We start from the raw sequence: 19518 nt of genomic DNA, 5'->3' as shown, positions 1-19518 counted from the left end.
GATCACAAATAATAGCTAAGAATATTTAAGGAGTTATGGTCATTTTAAAGTTTGCAATAATTCATGCCCAAAAAAGTGATCACAAATATAACTAAAAACCCCGAAAAGTCAATATTTAAGGAGTTATGACCATTTTAAAGTTTGCAATAATTCCTTCCCAAAAAAGTGATCACAAATAATAGCTAAAAACATTTGAGGAGTTATGGCCATTTTAAAGTCATTCCTAAAAAAGTGATCACAAATAATAGCTAAAAAACCCCGAAATGTCGATATTTAAGGAGTTATGGCCATTTTAAAGTTTGCAATAATTCATGCCCAAAAAAGTGATCACAAATAATAGCTAAAAACCCCGAAATGTCAATATTTAAGGAGTTATGGCCATTTTAAAGTTTGCAATAATTCATGCAATTCGAATTTAGTTTTAGTAACCGAATCGTTGACATTCATTGTGGGCACCAATTCGAACAAATCTAAACTTATTCTAAAATTTGATGCTATTTCCGACATATTTTGCTTTTATTCAATAAAATTGAAAAAAAAAATGTAAAAATTATGGCGTTTGACTTTGTTGCAATTTTTTTTTATCTCACCCTGTATGGTTGAATATTTTCTTAACATCAGATGTGTGACATTGCTACCATCATCCAATATCATGCTGAGTTTCCTTATAGCAAAAAGAGTGTTGGTGGGATGGATCAGGAACCTTCATAGCCAAAATAAGACGATTTTCCTCTGAAAATGCAAACCTTTGCCCGTAAAAGTTCCACTGAATTCAAATAAAAAGGCACACAATAAATATGTTGTATAAACAATAATTGCTGTTGTGGATTTTTTATTTTCTTTTATTGTTAAATTTGTTTCATGGTTGTTTATATATTTCTTTTATACATTAATTACTTGTAGTAGGTATGCATTGTATATATACTGTTGTTGTTTCATTTCTGGTTTTATTATGTTTTATTCCGCGCTATTAAATAACTACTAAATATTTTCTCGTTTTTATTTTTCATTATTCCTGTGTTTGTGTGTGTGTTTTTTAGGTTTTGTAGTAGTTTTCTTAATTTACAATCAATTGTAGAGTCAATATAAAACAAACATTGAATCGGCAATAAATACATAAAAAATACAATTATTTAAGCATTTGTTTTCCTTTTTTGTTTCTTGTTAAGTACACAATTGCTGTGTGCGAAAGAACGTATGATTTGATTGGCTGTTTGACATTCGCATATTTTCAAACTTCTTCTCTTATTATTTTGTAATTGTTGTAAATTTTCTTTTGTGGCTTAAAAAAAGTTATAATGGAATATATTTAGCATCTGGGTTTTAAGTACAATAGGAAAAGTAAACGAAACAAAAGGATTGATGGGGTATACATTTGTGGCTCATCATCTTGGTTTGTGGAAGAACATAAATAAATTAGCGTCTAGTTGTTACATGTCAAATAAGTACTAAAGTTTCGAAATAGTATTTGTTTGGCCTAAATGCAAAACATTTAAGAAAACTTAAAATTATAGAAAAATCTACGACATTTGCGGCGTATTTGTTGTAAAAAGGTAAAGTATGGGGTGCATAAAAAGGATATTTTTACGGCTTGCTTATTGGGTTATAATTAAATTCGGAAATAACTAAAACAAAAAAAAAATGAATGCATAAGAATACCATTGTGTTGCTTTGTGAATATAAATATATATATGATTACGAGCTACTGAACAAAACAGTAATCAAGGAGGAGGCTGTCTTAAAAAATAGATACCAAAGAAGCGCAAAAAAGATATTTTAAAAACGTAGTAGCAAAATTTGTAGTTTTAAAATTGTTTCGAAAATTTGAAACTTAAGAAGAACTTTTTAAAAATAATATACCAAACCATGATACAATAAAGAGGTAAGGTAGAGCTACCAGCTGATTATTTTTTTTTTTCTAAATATGCCCGACTTCTGCTAATTTCGTGTATGTATTTATTGTTTGGATAAATAAAAGGATTTATTTTTAAAATTAATGATTGGAAGAAATGTAAATTACAAGACATGCATTAAATTTTTTCTTCAGTTTTGCCATGAATTGAAATATCGAAATGTTTAGATCATATTTTTGTTTAGATCATTCATTTCACTCATTTTTCGCCCTGTCTAACTCATTTTAAAAATGAGGAAAAATATCGAATAAATGAAAACAAGTTGTTGCATGTAAATTTGACAGGAAGCGGGTATAGTCTCAGGGCTGTATTTCTGGAGCTTTACGAAGCTGTTTTACCCCCTTATTGCATCATGACCAAAACGTATATTGCCAATTTGCTGTACTGGACAACTTCTAAGCATATAAAAGCAGGAGGTTGCTTAAGATGGGGAAGCTAAGCAAAAATGACCCAAACCCAATGCATGTCTGATATTTTCTCTCTTCAATTTTTTGTCTGACAATATGAAATTATGAAAAATAGCAAATTATGAAAAATAAAAAATAGAATTCTGTGAAACCTTTTCGGGCGTTAATGTGTGAGATGTATACAATTTTTTATAAAATATTTTAGTTAAATTTTTGCTATTTAAAGCCTCAGCATTGCAGTACAGTTGTGGATGTAATAATGAGAAATACGTAGCGCATGTTCTTAAATTTCATATCCAATATTTTATAATATTTGTCAAATGTAAATTGTTTGTTGTCTCTCTGGATTGATTGACAAATAAAATTCCTATTATTTAAGATTTAAAGCCTGTTTTTGTAACTATATTTTTGCCAAGCTTTTGTAAATTTGTCGACCGAAAAAAAACATTTGGAGTTTTACTTTCTATTGGAATTTTGGGTTTTTGTAACAAAAAAATACGAGAGAGAATGCAAGAAAACAAATTGAAATAACATTTTGCTGACGCATTTTGCAGTTCCATATTCTTCAAATATTCTCTCGATATTTTTCAATTTTGTTTTTACAAATTTTTGACAGGTTTTGAATTTATTTGAGTTGCCACAAGCAGCACAACTTATAATGAAAATCAAAAACTTAACAAAAAATAGTTACAAAAACACTGACTTACAAAAGCGTTTCGGCAATTGGCGTGAGCTTTCGAAATTTATATAAAAATCCATTATTAAAACGAATACGTTTGAAAACGAACGTTGACAGTGAAAACAACTTGTTTTTACAAAAACCGGCTGTTAAACTAATGATTCATAAGCAGTTTGGCATGACACATCATAAATGGGTGTCAGACCTGCACTCAAATCTTGCGGTCATTTTACCTTATAATGATGATAAGCGCCCTCTGTATCACCACCTACACTTCTTTGCTGTCTTGCTAACAATTGTTAATTTTTAATTCCTTCTAGCAAAGGTAGATCAACTGTCCTATTATACATTTTGAAATTTTATTTCGAATTGAAATACACGAAAAAAAATATATAGACATTATTTTGTAATTATATTACAAAGTAAACCCTTTTTTAAAGTATTGAAAAAATGTATAATAGAACAGTTGAAGCCTTATTGGCTTGGGGTAAAATTCATGCATTCGATATCGAAAAAATGTCCATCGAAATTAATTTCTGTGTGCTTAGTTTATAATGATAATAAGACAATTTTCGGTAGGAACAAGTGGAATTTAACTCTAACCAAATCCTACATAGAGTCGCCCAAGAAGACAAGTTTTCGCACTATTGTAATTTGACTCTCTTTGAATTCAACTACGTCATTTGTCAGATGGGCTTACTGGCCGACTTTATATTAGCCGTTTCTACCGAAATTTTCAATTAAATCAAGGTAAAATATGTAGATATTTAAAATTCATATAAATTGACATTTTTTCGATATCGAATAAAAGAATTTAGCTCCGCTCCTGATTTATAGCTTCGTAATATATATATTCACATATGTACCCTCCTAACACTTCTTTTCATTTCATGCAAGTGTACTTTTTTCTTTGTTAAATTTGTAAAGAAATCGAAAAAATAAAAATAAAATACATTTTTTTTAAATTCCTAAATTTGTTGTGTTGATTTTATCATCAGCAGGTTGGTTAGTTACTCAACTTCATTGTCTTCATGTGTTTCAGTGTTTTTTTTTTTTCTTTTGTTTTGTAAAAATTGTGTGTCTCTCTCTTTACGTGGTTTTTTGTAAAGCTTTTTCTTACTTCTGAGGCAGCATACCTTTTTGTGGGTATGCCAAACAAGCCATTGTATGTATTAATGGTTAGATTCCGTTAATAGCGATAATAGTTGGGCTTAAATGGTCCCGCCTTATTGAGACCCATATACTTGGCCTGTTCATCGGTGAGCTCAGTTAAATGGGCATCAAATGTTGGCAAATGTAAACTGGCCACATATTCATCCATTTTCTTCGGCAACAAATACACATCGGACTTATAACGGCCGGGTGGAGCATTGAAGAGCTCAATTAAGGCTAAGGCCTGTGTGGCAGATGTAATTGACACAGCAAATGATGGTATGCTCGAACAGGATAAATTAACCAAACGTCCCTCGGCCAAGAGTATGATATACTTGCCCTCGGGCCAAATAATGTGATCAACCTGGGAGCGTACCTTCTCCCATGTCAAGTCGGGTGTACGCAGACTATTTACATCGATCTCCGTATTGGAATGTCCCATATTGCACACAATACAACCGCTCTTCATTTTATCCATGTGTTCACGTACCACAACATTTTTGTTGCCCGTTGCCGTGACCACAATGTCCACATTGCGTATGACCTCGTTCAGTTTCACCACACGGAAACCATCCATGCTGGCCTGTAATGCACAAATAGGATCAATTTCGGTTATATAAACAATACAACCTTGGCCCTTGAGGGCTTGGGCACAACCCTTGCCCACATCACCATAACCGCAGACCACAACTTGTTTGCCACCAAACATCACGTCGGTGGAACGTTTTAGACTATCCAATATGGATTCTTTACAGCTGTACAAATTATCGAATTTAGTTTTGGTCACCGAATCGTTGACATTCATTGCGGGCACCGTCAATTTGCCCGCCTTCGACAACTGGTACAGACGATGAACACCGGTTACACTCTCCTCCACAATACCCTTTACCAATTTGAACATGGTTGGATATTTTTTAAGCATCAAATGTGTGGCATCGCCACCATCATCCAATATCATATTGGGTTGCCAGTTTTCGGCATTGACACAACGATCGATGCACCACCAAAAATCTTCTTCGGTTTCACCGCGCCATGCAAAAATTGGAATGTTCGCTTCGGCCAAGGCGGCAGCAACTTCATTCTGAAAAAATAAACGATGAAAATCGTTATTAGTATCCACCAAGACAAGTATATAAATTGTCATACATCATATGTATGTATATGTTCTACAATAAATAAAGAACCCCAATTGTGAAACAGATCTGATGATAAAATATTTAAAGAAACAGACACACACCCATAACCAGACTTTAATGGCAAATACATGAAGACCAACAGGCATGTGATCTCGTAATTAAAATTAATTAGCTATACTTTGTAATGGTATTACAAAAGAGAAGAGCGTATGCCGCCTAATTGATGATATGAGATCTGGGGAAGCATATACCTCATACCATATTATTGAAAAGAAATATGAATTGAAAAATTATGTATGCTGATTTCAAAATCAAGAATTATTTTAATCATTCATTTAATGATGTTTCAGTTTTTTTCTTTTTCAATTGTAAGTGGTTTATAGACAACATATTAACATTAACCCAAATCTAAAACACTGATATGCTCTTGGAGCCTGGTAAGAAATGTCAACCACTCTGGTGGACTAAACACCTAGCCAATTTAAGGAAAGTAAGCAGACGGGTGTGTAATATGACAAACAAGTCAAAACAACGTACGGACTCGGGACAAATTCACTAAGGAGGTCCGGTCCGGTCCGGTGAAGCCACCTCTATGCTACTTCTTTCGAATGGCGGAGGAACATTTCTCCGGAAAGTTCAACAAAACAGCCTAAATTAGAGAGGATGCAACGTCTTGAAGCCAACAAGATCTTAAAATTGTGGTAATAATAATAACAGGTCAATGCAAAAAAAAAGGCCATGACTTTCATGTGGGACGGACATGATACTGGCTTCTGTAGGCTATTCACTGAATCTGCAGCCATTCTTCAGTTAGCCAGAAGACTAAAGTGGCTAAAGATGGATTACAAAACTACTTTTCCTTCTTTTAATTTCTTTCAATGGACCAGCGAGTCTCCAAGTGGAGTCCAACGTTTTAAATATGGACGGAGGACCCAACACTGTTCAAGTGCTGCCAACACTATTCTTTGACACGGCTTGTTTTGGTTTACTTTTCGACTAATATGTGTCGATGTGGTATGCAAAACTATTGTGGTGCTATGTTGATGGTTGGCAACTGCATAGTTTCCCCAAATGATGGGGAGACAAGCCTAAAATGCGTTCGATATTGGCAACCTGTATGACAGAATATGGCCCCGAGAACTGCAACAGGATACCTCCTCATGACGTCGGTGAACCATCTTCAAGAGGCGAAACTTCTTCTTCCCCTACGTCAGCAAAACCACATACTTTCGTAGCAGTACCTGCTGCTTCGGTGTTACCATAGGAGTCATCCTAACTAGCATATGGTGGTTAAGACTCGCCCACCCAAACGTGTCAGGAAGGACCTACACGATCTACAGAGAGAGGTCCACTATAAGAGAGACCCTCAAGATCAAGTAACCTATCAGGCTAGTCTGAGTGATATTTATGTTGATGCAGTCACTGATGTCATTAACACCTATAGTATGAATGCCATACTTGGAGACCTTTGCGGCTGAAGAAGGTTGGTTGTCTACATATTCATAGAGGACATAAATTGATAAGGATGTGCGAAATGTCTTCCTAGAGAGCAATACAGGCCCTCAAAACACGCTACGCCTCTTTTATTGCCCTGCTACACCTGTTCTGGATAGTACTGTCGCTTCAATTCATAGTGGGCACAAATTGATTAGGATGTGCGAAATACCTGCCCAGAGAGCAATACAGGCCCTCACAATACGTTACACCTGTTTAATTGCCCTGCTACACCTGTCCGACTCATTCCTGAAGATCTTTGCGAAGGAAGGAAGCCAAATTCTCGAATTTGGAGTTAGAATCAAATTAGCAGAAAGGAATAAATCGTATATTGCTGTTACAAAAATAAACTAAGTCTCCTTGGATAGAATTTGTTTGTTGTTCTACTGTTAGAAAACAGTACAAAATATCTTCTACACATCTACAACGACAGAAGATTGATAAAAATATGATTTGCATGTCTTTGCATGTCTGTAGAAAAATATGTTCTAAGGAGTCTATATTTTATTTTATTATTAGCGAGCATTGATATAGCTTTAAAATCTAAAATAATGAAGCCGGTTAGGCTCAGACTGTTCATAAATTATTGGTTCGCAATGTACAGGAAAAAAGTACTAGTAGCAAATTATAATATTTCTCCTTTTTTTATATTGATATATTTATAGCGAACATTTGTTCACAGGCCAAAACAGTCACTCATAAAATACTTGTCAATATTATCGATCTTTTGATAATTTCCTGTAATAAATCTCTTTTTTTAAATCAAAATTGATTATTTTTTAACGGTATTATAATTATGACTTATTATTTGTGGCTTTACTTAAATCATACATTTTTATTTTCTCACTTTTTTCGGTTTATTTAAGCAAGGTGCCATTTTTCTAAAAGTGGAACGCATATAAATTTAATTGATCACGCTACTCATGGACAATAATTATTAAAACAACAACACACGAATAAATGATTGGAGGGGGTGACAATAAAATAATAGAGTGACATGGTTGGGAAATCTTTGCCAAGAATTGGTGTTTGTTTAATGTGTAACAGCTACAAAAAAGAAAAAGAAATATCATTCAATCATTTTAGTAAATTTATTGTTTTATTATTATTTTCGATTTATATTGATCAACTGCTATGTGTTTTGCAAATCAAATGGATATATAAGAAGACAAAACCTAAATGTGCTATGTAATACTCACTGCAAGTTTCTGTTACAATAAATTAAGAGAATTATCTAGCATTTATATGCGGGTGTGTATGTATCTGTCGTATATATAAATCGAACATTTTATCTTATCATAGTTTTAAGGCACATAGATACTTTTTTACCGTGCTTGCATTTGTCTTTCCCTAAAAAATCTATGTATGCGATAGCACAGATCCTATGCAAGTGATATCGATATGAATGATGGGTTAATTCCCATAATACACTAATAAATTGATAAATATTTTGTCATCATTTTTTGTCGCCGTTGTTAAAATTCAAAATGTATGACTATATACATATATTGCACCACACACAAACAAACAGAATCGGATGGCAGGCGTCTTTTATAATGGTAATATTTAAAATTTACACTTCATTCATTCATTCATTCAATGATTGTAAATTAATTAGAGCCCTTATAAAGAATGACGTGTTAATGTTGATATTTTCCGTATTAACATTGAGTAAGAAGTCCAATTAACACTTAAATTTATTACTCGATCATTGTCCAGCTTCATTTTATTGAATTGTTAGCGGGAATGTTTGAAAATAATAGTTCCGCGTGTTAATAATTTGTCAAAACATTTGGGGCAAACTTTTGTGGGAATTGAGGGCTAAATAAACCATTTGTTGTTCGAAGTTTGAGTGGGTACAGATGAGTTCGTTTATATTGGAGATTTGAAAAATGGGGAAACTAAATATTCCGAAAGGCTATTAGAAATTCTTAGATATGACTCAGTCAAATGATATGGAAAAATATTGCCAAAGGAAGAATAGTGATGTATTTAAATTTATTCGAAACACCCTCGACCTCTTGATCTATATCCGGAGTTGTTGTTTTTTTAGTCAAAAACGAAACATTCGAATTGTATCCTATACTAAGGGAAATCTCTGGATATGCTTAAGATAATTTATGTAAAATGAATGTCTAAAATCTCGGTACTATTTTCGACCAACCACTTAATTCTAAGAGGAATATCGAGAATCGCACAAAGCGTAGCCAAGATCACTTTATTCCTTTTGATAGTCTGCAATTATAGGGCATGTGGAACTCATAGGAGGTGGGGCCAAAACCACGGCTGAACTTCAAGCCACTAGATAGCCGACACGAACGTCTGTAACCCTAACAACCTATTTTTAAATGGTATAGCTGTCTAAAACGATGGTTCAAATGTGGAAAGTGGAACTGTTGCAGGGTCTGCTGTAAACGCCTGAACATTAAAAATTCATTCAAATTTAACAACTGCAGCGTATTCCAAGCAGAACCCGTTTTTATCAAAAAAAAAGGCCAAAGAGCTGTTGGTAAACAGAAAGAGTGAACTGAACGGTTCGGTACGTCCGGTGACTATATATATATATATATATAAATCAATAAATTCATGTACCATTGAATCTATTACAGTGTAGAAATTCAAGACGTGGGTCAGAGTCAATCGATTTGGAAATCGACAACTCGACGAAACCACCCTTTTGCCGCTTTCTCCGAGTGCTATAAGATAATGGGCAGCACTCTATGGGAAGAGATTAAGCTCTTCATAGTGAAATCGGACTTTAAACTTGTGGTGGGAACCATCACTGGATACTGAAACATAAGGGCCATTACTTCTAAGTGGAGTGACGACAACACCGATTACTGGAGGCTCGGTCAAGATGAGGAGGAAAATGAAACGGTCGAGCACTTGCTTTTATGCTGGCACTATCCAACTAGCACTGTGTGAGACAAAGGCATATGGGAGAGAAAACTCTGCCTGATCAGTTTTATTCTCCGACACTGAAGTGACTAAAGATAACATATTGACTTCATCGAGGATTGCAAATAATTTTTCCTTTTTCCATCGGGTATATATTTTTTAACATATAGAGGTCTCGCCAATTTTGCTTAAAAATTTCATGCAAAAAAGTGTCGACTTGTACTTCCGGCTACATCGGTCGTCTAAGGAAATGTTCGCAAAAGAATTCTCCGGTAATATAGTGGAATTTATAACAGCACTGTGGTGGCCTTTAGTGAGTAATACAAAAAAAAAAAAAAAGAAAAAGTTCGAGATTTCTCTTGGAGGCTCAGAGGTCCAGAAAATGAAAAGTCAGTTATATACTTCAGGATTGCTAAAATTAAAATTCGAAAATAAATTCAGTGTATGTAGATGAATCCGGATATTGAATGGATATGTATAAGAAAGATGGAACTGTTGAAATTTTTTACATTCTATATACTGGACATAGAGCAGTGATCCCATTCAACAACAATTAGAAGAATTATATGTATATTATAAATAGTAAAGGTAGTTGATAAAATTCCAACCGAATTAGACAACAAACTCTAATCTGTCCTCACTATACAATCTGAGTTCAGTATAGCAAATTAATTTAGAATAATTTTCTGAAAGGCCAGAATTGGAGAGACCCTAATTCCAGAACTACTTTGAGGTTTAGAATATTACACATATCCGTGATGGAGCCTCAAGTGTCAGTTTGTTTTGGAATAGGCCGGTAATCAAAGTGGTCTAGATAAGAGGATTTTTAATAATCAATTAAATTGGTTGAGGATATTAATTAAATATTTATATGTAAGGATATGTAGACATTGCACACTGTACCCAGAGTGGTAGTGCATTCAACCAGAACATTCAGCCAGAACAAACGGAAATAGATTCTTGAATGAAGAGCTAGGAAATAAAATTTCAAGCGAAGTTAGGGGATTGATTCCCCAAAAAAATCGAGTATTGCAACCCAACCAATGAATTTGTAACAACCAAAAATATGCACACAATCGTACATAGGACTATCAAAAGAAAATTGTATCTTTTGAAAAAGAATATAGAATTTCCATTAAAATAGGTATCTTGTTTACGCATGATAAATATATAAAGTTGACTATCAATAATTACACAATTTGTTTATTTAATATATCTTTATAAATGCATGCCATTTGCTTATAAGCCATCTCTTGCACTTGCCCATGAAGTTAAATGCCAAGCAATTAGATAAAAATAATGTATAGAAACACATGTATAAACAGGCAAATATTTACTTAATGATATGTTGTAGTTAAGGTCTTATGACTCGATTGAAAGTATTTGCAATCGAATATTCTAATAATTTATCTTTGTGGTAAAAGCAGAAGTTTCTCCCATAACCAGCTATATGACATCACAATTAATTGTGTTGAAAAAGGCACGTACGTTCCCTTTGCTCTCTTGACAGTAATGGAAAACAATTATTTCTGAGATATTGGTGGGAAATATTTTTTTGGCATGATGCTTATGGCTTATCGCACGTAGAGATGTTAGAAAAGACAAATAATCAAATGAAGCATTGGCTCTTATCTTAACAATCTTCGACATTTCTCCCTGTGTTAAAAAAAAAACAAGTTTTTAGGTCACATGATCATTCACCTATTGCCTGAAGCATAAAATTCATACTTAAAAAATCTTTAATTTGTAGATTATCGCCTAAATCTTATTACCTTCAAAACAAAATAAAACAAATTAAATATTCTAAAATCCTTGAAACCTTTTGATGGCAAATAATGTTATTAATTCAGTTTGTAGTCTAAAACAATTCATGGATTAGAAAAAACCAATAAATCAATTTAAATATTCGAAAATCCTTGACATACCTGTGTTGAGTAGATATTACAGGCAGCCCAACGAACCGAAGCTCCCAAATCAATAAGTGTTTCGATCAAGACCGCTGTCTGGGCATTTATGTGAGTGCAACCAACAATTTTGACATCCTTCAGCGGCTTATCATCGGCTGCCCTCTTTCGAAGTGCCATTATGCCTGGCATTTCTTGTTCGGCAATCTCAATCTCACGCCGACCAAAGGCGTTCTGATTTATGTTGCGAACACAAAAATCAGAGCTGCCTTTGGAGTTCTTTTGGACCTTTTCTCGTGGTGGTACATCATCACCGTCATCCGAACTGCCCGTGTAAGAGGCAGATGAAAACGAATCGGTGGATGAAGCCGACAATGAACGACTACGATATCGGCTAGTTTTCTTTAAAGCACTTGATTGTTTCGATTCCTTTTTTTCAGCATTGGAGCCGGGATCGGGAACAGGCGTATCTGATAGGTTGTTCATTTTGGGGATTTTTCCAATCCTCGTTCGTTCGTTTGCTATCTAATTGACGTTTGTATGACACACTACACCAACAAAACAGCTGTTCCTCCAGCAGCACCGATTTTACTACACCGAAAAAACAGCCAAACAGATTACAAAATGACAGTGAAAGGAAGTTACAAATTGCACTCAAATCCGTATGTGCTGTTTTCTTTTTGCTCACGTAATTCTCACGTGATGTCTATTGAATGTTGTTTCGTTTTATTCGTTGTGTTGTCTTATAGTTTTATGTGTTATTGCTTTCCTTTCGTCGTCGTCGACGTAGTCGTCGTTTGATTTGTAAAATACTATGCGGCGGCTATGTGTGTTTGTTTTTCTCGCCTTTGTCAATTAACAAAACAAATGAGTGATGGAACAAACTGACGAACGTAGCGGTGACAGAAGGGGTACACAAATAATTTGCTTCCAGAAAGAGTTTTTGTAACACTCACTGGCTCACACACACAACAGCACAGCACACGCAACAATTGACAGAGCACGGGAACTGAAAAGAACTGATCGATACGTTAAGTCCGAAATAAACTAACTCAATAAGAGATAGATTTGTTTATGATACCGTAAAAATTAAAAAATGAAATTTAATTACAGCAGTCCGTTTGGTCGACGTCTTGTGAGAGCCAATGGAGAGATAAAAAAGTTGTTGAGAAAGTATGGGTATTTGGTAATTGCATTCGTTTGCCACAACGATTATTGGGAAAATGTAATTGGTCGCCAAAGTACGATAAATACAATAAAAGCGTTTGCGAAAAACGTATCTTTACCTTTTTAAATTGCTCTCCTTTGAATTGTACCGTAATTTCGCGTAGGGAAAGGCTTTTTGAATAAAAGTTTTAAAATAGAAATGAAAAAGTTGCTGGTATATGCAATTTTTTGACAAGTCTTTTCTGTTTGTTCCTTGAACTCAAAAATAAAATTAAAAAATAAAAATAAAATTAATATAGTCTGTTACAGAACTGCAACAAAGTAAACATTTTTACTAAGAAAACCGATTTGTCCTTTATGATATCGAAAACAAATTGCTAAAGTAGTAGGTCCTTGCAGGTTCCATTAATCCATTGTATATACACAAATCAAAGATAGTAACTTTATTTCTATGCAGTTAAATTTGACGAGTTAACTTACAGAAAAATGCAGAGTTTAATATTCATATTTGAAATTAGATTGCGTTAAAATAATTGAATGTCTTCTGTTTATTTTTCATCTGTTATTTGTGTATGCACAATTTCCCAATTAGTTTAATAAATAGTTAAATAAGTCATAAAACTTCACGGATAGTTTAAAAATTATGAGACGCGCCTAAAAGTATGCTGTAAATATGCTTAACATAGATATGAAAAAAAATCATTAACAAATGACTAACATACCTCTTCTATTCCAGATTCTACTAGTTTTGACCATTACTAGGGGACCTATATTGACTTTTTTATAAAGTCTTTTTTCTCTCAGACGAATTTTATTAAATCGATTTAAAATCGTATACTAATAATTTCTGTGGAGTCATATACATCTTCTCATTCATCATTCTTCATCAGCCTTAAATTCTCAGTCAAAGTGTGTGGACAAATATTCTTCTTCCATGTTTGGTGTTGAAAAAGGTTATATCAGCTAAGTTTTGGAATAGCCTTTAATATAACATTAGCATCCAATTTTAATGTTAACTAATTCTTACACATGCCTATCGATGCGTAAAGTCATAGAAAATGTTTTAAAATAAGTTGTAGCACTTCAGTATAACTGTTTTATTTCAATTACACAAATACAATCTAATAACAATCGATAAATACATAAATACATATATAAAAATATATTACTAACAACATGATCACATATCTTTATAGCCACATATTTCGGAATCTTGTTCATCCGTAACTAAATGAGACTCTGATAATAGTCCTGCGTCATATAGGGGGTTTGCCATAGTCAGTTTATTCCTTTGACCTCTTAAACCCAGTTTGGCGTTTTCCTTAATAAAATTCACCACTGTATTGTCATCTACAACCGACATTTGTAGGCATTTACCCCATGCCAGTAAAGCTAAAGGCCTTTGTGGTGTCAATAATTGTGAGGGAGTAATAATATGTCGATAAAGGCAGCCCTGTAAAATATTCTGCAATTGTTTAATTTGACCAGAAAAGGCACATGGGTGATATAACATAACAATGCCGCCATCGGACAAACTTCGTAGCCAGCGTTGAGGTGGTAAGTATTTGTAGTTGCCGAATTTCGGTGCCAATGGACGATATGAACCGCTAGCAAAGAAATGATATATTAAAAACAATACTTGGACATTAGAAAATAAAACATTGCTTACAATGTAGGCAACGATTCACCATAGGAAATTGTTTCATTTAAACATTTTGCTGTAGGTTGATATGCAACAGGCACAAAATGTTCTATCAGAACCGTTGTGGTGTTGAAATTTGGTTCGAATTCCGTACGATTTCCCAAACACAGATAGTTATAGGAGTGTCGTTTGTCATCTGGATCAAAGTCTATGTCCAAGTTCTCCTAGAATAAAAAAAAATAACTTGACTCTTATAAATCTCCGATTTTTCGACGTACCTTTCCATTATCGCAAGTGTCTCTATCAGTTTCCTTTGAACTATGGGTATCAACTGAAATCCCAGGCGCGTGGGGAAACCAAGTACCTTGCCACGAATCTTTATCTGCCACATTGTCTTTTTCCGCTACTACGTCATAATGGTAATTTGGTGGTTTTGGGAACCACAATCCATTCCACTTCTGTTCTATATTGTTGTCCAACAACGGGCCTTTCTTGTAAACTTTACATTCAATAGATGATAGAAGTTGTAGTAGATTTATTAAAACAAAAAACTTTATCATAATTTCATAAAATATATGTTTTAAACAAAAGAAAAGAAAGCAAAACAAACAAAGAAAGCCAGAATAGAAGAAGCGAACTTAAAAATATCAAAAAGAACAAGAGATAAGTCGGTGTTCGTGATTAATGCTCATCAGAGATGGAACAATTTGTATTGTGGTACGTTTTTGTGCTGGAAGGTACAAAATAGATTTGGGCCGTTTTTACAATGAAAAAAAAGTCTATTATTTTAGATTACATGCTGAATAATAGATGAACGCACTTATTTGTCAATGCGTAACACAAAACATGACAGCGACCTTGATTCTCTTTGGATGTAAAACTTTACCTTGAATGAAAAATCTGTCATGCACTTGTTTGTATGTCACAGGGGTTTCATCCCTAGTGCAATGGTGTTTTTTATCGTTAATCGATATATTTTTCAATTGTAGAAAATTGTTGTTGATATAAAAGGGAAATTGTATGATTCGTAACAATGCATCTACACATAAAAATTTTAATTTTTAGAGATTGATAATGATAAAAAATATTATAAACACAATACTCTTATGGATTGTGCTGCTATTTAGCGTAAATGAATACATTTCAGGTAATAAGTGGAGGATTTTTGCACGTAAAGGAACAGAGCTATAAACCCGTTGCGCCGTTATTACATCGTTTTGCTCATGGCTCAATAAGATAGGTTTTTCAACTTCGAAGAAACAAGGAAATGCAACTCTGCACCGAAATCTTATCAAAGACATAGAAGTATAAAGATGGGACAAGACAGAGTCAAGATATGACAACCCTGTGAAAATACCTCTGTTGTTATGATATCGTAACAACATAGTTAGAAATGTTATGCGATTTAAACCGCTTAGGCAATATGCAATTAATTTGGAAAGTCTATGGAATAGAATTTTGAAACCCAATTTTTGGATTTTTCAAACTTTAGTTTGTCATTTTTTTCTATAAATATATTTTTTTATATTAACATGGTCCTGCCATAAACTGTTACCCAGACAGTATAAACACAAACCATTTGCTCAGAATGCATTTTGTCTAGTCTTTACCATTTTAGGTCTTTGATCTTATAGTGTCAAATATATTTTTAAACAGACAAAACAATTGGTTTTTCTATTTTACTTTTTTTACAAACCTACAATTTTGGGGAACACCCACAAAATATGAATGAAATATTGGGGTTTCTCCACAATATTGAATCTAAGATAGAAGGATAATGTTGTTTCATAATATAATAATAAATTTTTGTTCTATTACAGAACCTGCAGGGAAAATCGGTTATCGTCATGAAACATTAATACGTCATAGAATGTATTTTTAAAAATAAGTAAATTTTTATAAGTTTTTTATACTATACCAATCGGAGGTTGTTATGACATGCATTTTTCAACGATTTTTACAAACTTGAATAATTTTTCATTCAAAATTTTCAATTTCAAAATTGGTTTGACAGTTCATTGTCCAGCAGCTGCGTTGATGCAAATACCTGTATTCTTCTACCATGGTTATCGTAGTAAAAACTTTTACATTCTTGTAGTTCAGGAACAGACCATTTTTTCCATCTAATGAACCTGCAAGAATATGCTATTTTTGCAATTTTTTCGATTCCATAAAGGGAAAATCGGTTATCGTTCTAAAAACGTTCCTGCAGTTCTGGAACAGACCATAAATTTCAAATAATTTCAAATTATTTTCTTTTGAATTCAAAACTATACAGACACATATACAAAGTGTATATGTTTTAACAGAATAGGGACACCAAAAAAATGTACTTAGGACCTAGCATGGCATAATAACAGAGCCATGGGGCCTAGCTTTGTTTTACCTTCATTAATTGTGCCATGGTTTTGGCCATGGTGGAAGAATGTCATTGCTCTGTTCCGGAACTGCAAGAATTTAGCCCTTAATTCACTTCAAATGCAGAAAGATACGCCTAATGTCCCAAATTAAAGTTATTCCTGCGAGCGAATCAGATCAAATTTCATGATCGAGGAAAAAATAGAAATGTTTGCCTTGACCAATGCCCAATGATATTTTGCAGCCCATTTGTATGCAGCGAATCCAAACTTGTTTGACAGATCGTTTGGTAATCAGCTGCGCTTGAAGGGGCGATATTATACTTGGATCATGACAGACGACTTCCTGTAAAAATTTTGCAACAGATGCTACAAACCAGACACACTTTTATTGTCAAAAGTTGTCTTCATGTCCGACTTTTTATAGGCCTTGCGAAAAACTTTACTTAAACAATTTGTTCAGTAATGTTTTGTGGGTTTAAAAAAGTTGCATTTTCACCACAATCTAAGTCATTTTGCAGAACCATATTAGCTTTTATCCTCAACTAATGGCCCATGTTGAACATACACCTGTGCCTATAGTATCTATGCACATACTGGCACTTCTATTAATGGTTTTGCCGTTTAAGGGTTAAAGTTTGCATTAATAACAGTCAATTGTATAGATAGCGAAGCGAACACACAGATATGGTAAGCCAAAACCGTGATATTTTAAACGAAATAACTTAAGATTGCGTATATTTTAAAGAATATTGAAAAGTACAAATTTATTTGTAATATATATATAATTGTATATATAAATATGATTTTTGGTGAAAGCTTATTTATATATGTGCAACAAAAAATGAAAAACAACAACAAAAATAATAGAAAGAGTGAACTTGGTGTAATAAAGATATTCACTTGTATGGCTTCAGATACTTGAATACGGATATATGTAGTGTGTACGAGTGGAAATCTTGATAGGTATATATGAGTTTTTTGGTTAATGTTCCTTTGTTTCCCATCAGTAATATTATTATTAGCTCGGGGTCAATGGCTCCGGCTATCATCTTCCCGTTAGAATTGTTCTTCTCCGAACTTTTTAAAAATATGTATTAACGATATCTTGTAGTGTGGGGATTGATTGTAAACAATGAAATTAAATGCCCGCAATCACTACGAATTTTTTCTTTTAATCAGACTTGTTGATTTTAGAATTTGTTTAAATTTAATCCTGCTGCCACTGTAAGAAAATTTGGAATACCAATGAGTATTTTTGAGGAATATTAATGCTCTGTTCCAGTAAATGCAAGAATCTACTTGTTTTGCAATTTTTTCGATATCGTAAAGGGGAAATCGTAGTAAAAACATTCACATTCTTGCAGTTGTGGAACAAACCATAAATTTGTTAAAATAAACATACCCTCAATGTGGGCTGGCCACCGGTACGTGCTGCTTCCTCTTCCCGTCTTTGTATCTCTTCGCTACGCATTTGCTGCCTCTTTACACGCTCCGGATCTTTTATACCTCTGGACTCATTCTCTATGCGACGCCTTTCTGCGGCTTCCAATTGTTGCTTTCGCCTAGTTTCCTAGGATTCAGATATAACCATGTATTTGGGTGTTTACAGTTTTATGTATGTGCTACTTACTGGCGATGGCATTAAATTGGATTCTTCCGCGGAGCTGCCAAAGCATGATGAACACAAGCCACCCATTGTTTAATGCGTCGGAATTCTTTCGTTTAATCACAAGGCAAAAGTTAACAGTAATTACGTTGACTCATTATTTATTTGTTTTCTGTTATTATTTTCTTATTGGGATGGGATCACTATAGCGATTTTTGGTGTAGTCGATAAATAGATTTATCGAAAAGTGAAAACACGATTTTTAAACAGATTTACGTATAATTACGTTGTTTTGTTTTAATTTATGTTTCTATTGTTGAAAATATTTCATGATTTTAATAGTAGTTTTAATATTTACTTGTGTTTCTCTATTAAATTGAATAAATCGAGAATGCATGTTTTGTTAACAGCATGGCAACGCTATCGATAATGGTGGGAAAATACTGGCTCTTCTCTTTGTTGTTAAATTATTTGTTTTGTTTTGTTCCCCAAATTCATTCTTCACATTCAGTTGGCGGCTATTTTTTTTGGGAGGTTTGTTTTTTGGTTGAGTTCTTGATTAGCGTATTTAGTGTTTTTCGGCAAAGTGAGAGATTAGAACGGAACGGTGGTAAAGCAACTCGAAGTGTATCCATTAAAATTTCTTTATCAATTCAAAGCATTCAAAGTAAATAAAACAAAATTGCCACCAGAATGTTAAATGTGCCAGCTGAAGGAAAGGTATGTGAAAACGATAAAAAAAAACATCAAGCCAGCTATCAAACAAGAATAATTCTTATTGGAACTCGTTGGAGTATCAGACTTTCTTTTGAATAATAATAATAATGTTATGCAAAGATCCAATGTCATTGATTTGAATAGTTCAAGTTTATTAATAATTTCATAACTGATAGGGTGATGTTTGTTCTTCGAGAACGAATGAATGGCTAGCGGCAACTTTTGTGAATTGTTTGTTTGTGTGCCCGCTGTGTGCATTCACCTTCATGTGACCTTAATGGTAAATAGTTGTCAATGGATGAGGGTTGGCCGACAAATCGTCTTGTGTTTATCCCCCCGTTAAAGATGAATACGTGATCTTGGAACTCTCTGTCATGCCTGCATCTTAGGTCATATTTTGTAGAACTCTGCTGAAAGTTTATAAATGGATTCTTTTATACATT

At 33.7% G+C, this 19518-nt stretch overlaps 4 protein-coding genes across 5 annotated transcripts in view; 1 reads left to right on the top strand and 3 right to left on the bottom strand.

The window, feature by feature from the left end:
* Positions 1 to 796: 796 nt before the first annotated feature.
* On the bottom strand, positions 797 to 12771 carry LOC101894851 (adenosylhomocysteinase-like 1). Of its 2 annotated transcripts, none has more exons than XM_005178447.4 (3): positions 12665 to 12771; positions 11605 to 12602; positions 797 to 5232 (listed from the first exon to the last, which is right to left on the bottom strand). In XM_005178447.4, exons 2-3 carry the CDS (start codon positions 12067 to 12069, stop codon positions 4189 to 4191), a joined length of 1509 nt encoding a protein of 502 aa, XP_005178504.1. In that variant the 5' UTR covers positions 12070 to 12602; positions 12665 to 12771; the 3' UTR covers positions 797 to 4188. The 2 variants fall into 2 exon arrangements, with proteins under 2 accessions (XP_005178504.1, XP_011290496.1); XM_011292194.3 differs by having other exon boundaries at positions 12695 to 12735.
* A 1048-nt stretch (positions 12772 to 13819) lies between these two features.
* LOC101895017 (uncharacterized) lies at positions 13820 to 15066 on the bottom strand. Its single transcript, XM_005178448.4, has 3 exons — positions 14671 to 15066; positions 14420 to 14616; positions 13820 to 14357 (listed from the first exon to the last, which is right to left on the bottom strand). Exons 1-3 carry the CDS (start codon positions 14950 to 14952, stop codon positions 13931 to 13933), a joined length of 906 nt encoding a protein of 301 aa, XP_005178505.1. The 5' UTR covers positions 14953 to 15066; the 3' UTR covers positions 13820 to 13930.
* Positions 15067 to 17485: 2419 nt separating this feature from the next.
* Positions 17486 to 18542, bottom strand: LOC101895184 (small VCP/p97-interacting protein). The gene is made up of 3 exons (XM_005178449.4): positions 18383 to 18542; positions 18155 to 18322; positions 17486 to 17974 (listed from the first exon to the last, which is right to left on the bottom strand). The coding sequence occupies exons 1-3, from the start codon at positions 18446 to 18448 to the stop codon at positions 17960 to 17962; spliced, it is 249 nt and encodes an 82-aa protein (XP_005178506.1). The 5' UTR covers positions 18449 to 18542; the 3' UTR covers positions 17486 to 17959.
* A 353-nt stretch (positions 18543 to 18895) lies between these two features.
* LOC101895356 (UTP--glucose-1-phosphate uridylyltransferase) overlaps positions 18896 to 19518 on the top strand; it is a 42272-nt gene continuing 41649 nt past the window's right edge. Inside the window, exon 1 of the mRNA XM_059125904.1 lies at positions 18896 to 19078. Coding sequence (XP_058981887.1) covers positions 19052 to 19078 — 27 coding nt within the window. The 5' untranslated portion in view covers positions 18896 to 19051. The remainder of the gene's footprint in view (positions 19079 to 19518) is intronic.

Source organism: Musca domestica, unplaced genomic scaffold (genome assembly GCF_030504385.1).
Source record: "Musca domestica strain aabys unplaced genomic scaffold, Musca_domestica.polishedcontigs.V.1.1 36, whole genome shotgun sequence".
Classification (NCBI taxonomy): Eukaryota; Metazoa; Arthropoda; class Insecta; order Diptera; family Muscidae; genus Musca; species Musca domestica.
The sequence above is the reverse complement of the archived record's forward strand: the minus strand, read 5'-3'. Positions and strand labels throughout refer to the sequence as shown.

What these genes read in the sequence shown, in the direction of transcription:
- LOC101895184 (XM_005178449.4), bottom strand. Translation starts at nt 18,448, where the DNA reads ATGGGTGGCTTGTGTTCATCATGCTTTGGCAGCTCCGCGGAAGAATCC. An exon ending in CCAATTTAATGCCATCGCCA is followed by an intron (nt 18,323 to 18,382) that starts GTAAGTAGCACA and finishes TCTGAATCCTAG; the next exon opens with GAAACTAGGCGAAAGCAACA.
- LOC101895017 (XM_005178448.4), bottom strand. Translation starts at nt 14,952, where the DNA reads ATGATAAAGTTTTTTGTTTTAATAAATCTACTACAACTTCTATCATCT. An exon ending in ACACTTGCGATAATGGAAAG is followed by an intron (nt 14,617 to 14,670) that starts GTACGTCGAAAA and finishes TTTTTATTCTAG; the next exon opens with GAGAACTTGGACATAGACTT. An exon ending in GGTGAATCGTTGCCTACATT is followed by an intron (nt 14,358 to 14,419) that starts GTAAGCAATGTT and finishes TTTCTTTGCTAG; the next exon opens with CGGTTCATATCGTCCATTGG.
- LOC101894851 (XM_005178447.4), bottom strand. Translation starts at nt 12,069, where the DNA reads ATGAACAACCTATCAGATACGCCTGTTCCCGATCCCGGCTCCAATGCT. An exon ending in GTAATATCTACTCAACACAG is followed by an intron (nt 5,233 to 11,604) that starts GTATGTCAAGGA and finishes TTATTTTTTCAG; the next exon opens with AATGAAGTTGCTGCCGCCTT.